Source organism: Hyperoodon ampullatus (assembly GCF_949752795.1).
Source record: "Hyperoodon ampullatus genome assembly, chromosome: 19".
Classification (NCBI taxonomy): domain Eukaryota; kingdom Metazoa; phylum Chordata; class Mammalia; order Artiodactyla; family Ziphiidae; genus Hyperoodon; species Hyperoodon ampullatus.
In genome coordinates, this window is record NC_136932.1 from 26,279,704 (window position 1) to 26,283,949 (window position 4,246).

Consider the following 4,246-nt stretch of genomic DNA (forward strand, 5'->3'; position numbering starts at 1 on the left):
GGAGAAAGGGGTGGCCTCGCATGCCCCTACACTATTCCCTCGTTTGGCTAATTAAGTCTCCCCTAAAAGATCAAAGAGGAAAAGAGCGAGGCGAACCCCGTGTGGGTCGGACCCCCAGGCACACCTTCTGTTTCCCAGACCTCGGCAGTAAAAGATCCTCCCCAGCTGCAGGAAGGATTTTAGTAAGAGCCTCCCCCCTCGCACACACTCTCCCCTCGGGGGTGGGGAAAGAGGGCTCAGTTCCCGCTCTGGTCCCCGCAGGCACCCCATTCAGTTTGGAGGAGGCTACCCCCGGATCGCGGGATGGAAGCCCGCTTCCGGGAGGCTGCGTAACTGAAGCCGCGGGAGTCAGCGGGCCGGAGAGCTCGGCGGCCACCCTCGGCTCGGCTCGTGGATGTTGACAGCCCCCTCGGAGAGTCCCCGCAGATATGGCGGAGAGCTGGCTACGCGTCTCAGGAGCAGGGGCAGCGGAGGAGGCCGGACCGGAAGGCGGCCTGGAGGAGTCCAACGCCCTGAATGACAGCCTGACCAGCCTGCAGTGGCTGCAGGAATTCTCCCTTCTCAACGCCAAGGTCCCCGCCCTGCCTTCGGGGGACACCGACCCCCACGGCTACCACGAGCTGTCAGGCTCGGCCGAGCCGGGGTCTCCCCTGGCGGCGGACCCCGCCTGCCTGGGGCAGCCGCACACGCCTGGCAAGCCCACGTACTCCTGCACGCCGCGGAGCGCCCCCTCGGGGCTGCAGGCCTCGCCTCCCGACGACGTGGACCACGCCACCAACCCGCACGTGAAGCCGCCCTACTCGTATGCCACGCTCATCTGCATGGCCATGCAGGCCAGCAAGGCCACCAAGATCACCCTGTCGGCCATCTACAAGTGGATCACGGACAACTTCTGCTACTTCCGTCACGCTGATCCCACCTGGCAGGTAGGGGAGGCACTCCCTCCCTCCCTCCCCATGCCCGCACGGACTGGACTCACATCCCAGATCCGCAGGCCAAGTAGGCGCGGTACGGCCAGGGCCCCGAGAGAGGAAGGCCGTCGAGGAAGGACCTCAAGGGAGCCCAGTGCTTGGACTGCTGCCCCTTTGACTTCAGAGACGGAGGAGGGAGGATGTTCAGAGGGCTGTAGGGGTGCCGACATAGAGGTTCAAGTGGAAAGAACTTGTCACTCATCCGGCAGGCTCAGCCCAAAGACCAGGGCTGAACTATGCGTGCACACAGCCCCCCAGGGTAGGTTGATGGACTGAGGGACACATTTTTGTCCCAAGTCCTGGAATTCCTAGACACTACCCTCCTCGAGGTCAGTTTGTCAGGGCCTGACTGGAGGCAGAGCGTCGTTCCTGCCAGGCTCTGCATCCTGCCTGCTTTCAGTTGGCTGGAGGGGGTCTGGGAGGGGAGAGGGGCGTGCTGCGGGGTGTGAAGGCCATCTGTGTCCCAGTTGAAGGGCTACGGGGCCTTCCGAAAGCTGCTGTGCCAGCCCCCACCCCAAGCCCTCCCTAGTTTCCTGCCTTCACTCCTCCCCCTCTTCTCATCAACCTCCCTGGGGGGACAATTACCTCAGCCACGTGCTTTCCACAGGGGCTCTTTCCTCCCACACTGGCTTCATGTTCCAAGTCTCCGGAACCTGGCACAGAGCAGCCAAGGGGCCCAGGCCACCATGTAAACATCCCAGTCTTGCCAGGGGGTACTACTCACCTGCCGGCCCCACGCACCAGGCCCCAGAACCCTGTGCCCCAGCGTGGTTTGGACTGTGCACCCAGGCGTGAACAAGGCAGGATGGTGATTCAGGCTGGGCACACACTGCCCTGAGCATCTTCGACCATCAGGATCAGGGGCTACTTGGGGACAGAGACCCTGAGGATGCACAGATCCTTTCCCTGTGGCACAGGTCACAGGATCACAGTTCCTGTGATCCCAGCTATTCCACGTTTGCTTGGGCCCTGACCCTGGGGCAGGTACCATTTGTAACCTTGGTGAGAAAGCAGAGACCCTCCACCACCCCCCACCCTACTCCAAGCCTGAGAGGCCCCAGGAATGAGCGCTATGCTCTTGGCTGGGTAATAATCAACTGAGGCCTCAGAGCCTGGGGTGGGAGGAGGGGGACATGGTGGGTGAGGGTCCAGGCCAGCAGCCGGCTCTAGAAACAAGGAAAGTCATCAGATCCTCCCACACTTCATCCCCCCACCCCCACACACACACCCTCACACCCACTCACTCATTTCACAAACAGAGAAGGCCAGCCAGGCCCAGGCAGAGGGAGATGGCCGTCCAGGCCCTGGGGGAGCCAAGGCCTTTGACCAGAGGCCGCAAGCGGCGGGGTAAGGGAGGGAGGGCAGGACAGGGTGGCACTGAGAGCCACCCTGCGGCTCAGGGCTCGGATGACTGAGCAGGCAGATATCCTGGCAAAAGGGAACAAAAACCCCCGACAGCACTCCCAGCGCCTGGTGCCCCGTGGCTGGTGTCCCAGAGCCTCCCGGTCGGAGCAGCGCCTCTGTCTCCCCTGCCCCCATCGGAGAGAAGGTGGTGGTGGGACTGGCAGTGGCGCTAGGAGCCCCCCATCACTGAGCCCACCCACTCACCCAGCTGTCTTCCTTCTCTCCTATCTCCCTGTGTCCAGAACTCCATCCGCCACAACCTGTCCCTGAACAAGGGCTTCATCAAGGTGCCTCGGGAGAAGGACGAGCCAGGCAAGGGGGGCTTCTGGCGCATCGACCCCCAGTACGCCGAGCGGCTGCTGAGTGGGGCCTTGAAGAAGCGGCGGCTGCCCCCAGTCCACATCCACCCGGCCTTTGCCCGCCAGGCCGCGCCGGAGCCCAGCGCCGCCCCATGGGCTGGGCCACTGACCGTGAGCACCGAGGCCCAGCAGCTGCTGCGGGAGTTCGAGGAGGCCACTGGGGAGGCGGGCTGGGGTGCAGGCGAGGGCAGGCTGGGGCGTAAGCGTCAACAGCCGCTGCCCAAGCAGGAGGCCAAGGTCCCGCGGCCCTCCAGCCCCCTGCTGCTGACCCAGGAGGAGCAGGGTGAGCTGGAACCCCTCAAGGGCAACTTTGACTGGGAGGCCATCTTGGACGCTGGCACGCTGGACGGGGAGCTGGGCACGCTGGAGACCTCGGAGCTGATCCCGCCGCTGAGCCCCGCCTCACACGGGGACGTGGACCTCACCATCCACGGCCACCACATCGAGTGCCCTGTTACCTGGGGGCCTCCAGTGGAGCAGGCTACCGACAGCCTGGACTTTGATGAGACCTTCCTGGCCACATCCTTCCTGCAGCACCCCTGGGACGAGAGCACCCGTAGCTCCCTGCCCCCTGAGCCCCTCTTTGAGGCCGGGGATGCCACACTGGCCTCTGACCTGCATGACTGGGCCAGCCTGGGCGCCTTCTTGTAAGAAGCCAGGCCCTGCCCCACCTCCAGACAGCACCGAAGTCTGGACCCAGACTGCCCCCCTCCCCGCCAGTGCAGGCCCATGGACACCCTACCGCCCAGGCAGGGGCTGGGCCAGGTCACCCCGCCAGGCCACACGGCCCCCAGCCCAGGCCATCCTCAGATCCTAGTCCAGCAGGCTGAGAATTGGGGCCCAGGACCAAAACTGCTGCCTCCGCTCCCCAGCCCCCCATACACACAGTGTTTCGTTGATCCACTTCTTCCCTGCCCCAGAGACACGCTAAGGGCCCTGCACTATGAGAGCTGCGGCTTGGAGGGGCCCTGGCCAAGCTGGAAACATCAGTACAGGGCCCGCCCCAGAACACCTTAGCTTCGAAGCTTCTCTCTCTCCTGCTCTCCTCCCCAGGTCTCTATCCAGAGAAAGTTCCCAGGTACAAGAAATACTGATTAGGTGACTGCAAATTAATACCCAAGAGGCCTCTCCCGGCAGTCTGTGAGGAGGAGCTAGGCGGAGGGGGGAAGAGAGAGGAGACAGAAATGAGGCCGGGGTGCTGGGTGGAGCCAGGAGATTTTCTAAGGCCTCTGGGATCTTCTGGCTTCATCCCTAGAGATGGAGCACAGGGTATGTGTCCCTAATCTTTGAGCCCAACTTGAGGCTGAGAGCAGCGGGGAGTTGGGGATCTGGGGGTTAGGGGCTGGGGCAGCCAAGCTGCAGGGGGAAAGGGGACAGACAGACTGATGTAGTGAGTGTAGCTATAGCGGAGGCTTAACTGGGAGGGACGCAGTGCTTGCTAGAACCACTGGGACCAGGAAGGGGGGATGGCCCCGTGCCCTTGCTTGCACTCCTGCGGGGGAGTGTCTTGCT

The 4,246-nt window shown here is 63.6% G+C and overlaps 1 protein-coding gene across 1 annotated transcript; it reads left to right on the forward strand.

Moving 5' to 3' along the window:
* Positions 1–428: 428 nt before the first annotated feature.
* LOC307067644 (forkhead box protein J1-like) lies at positions 429–3,385 on the forward strand (the record flags this gene model as incomplete). Its single annotated transcript, XM_079725140.1, has 2 exons — positions 429–926; positions 2,618–3,385. 2 exons carry the CDS (start codon positions 429–431, stop codon positions 3,383–3,385), a joined length of 1,266 nt encoding a protein of 421 aa, XP_079581266.1.
* Positions 3,386–4,246: the final 861 nt, after the last annotated feature.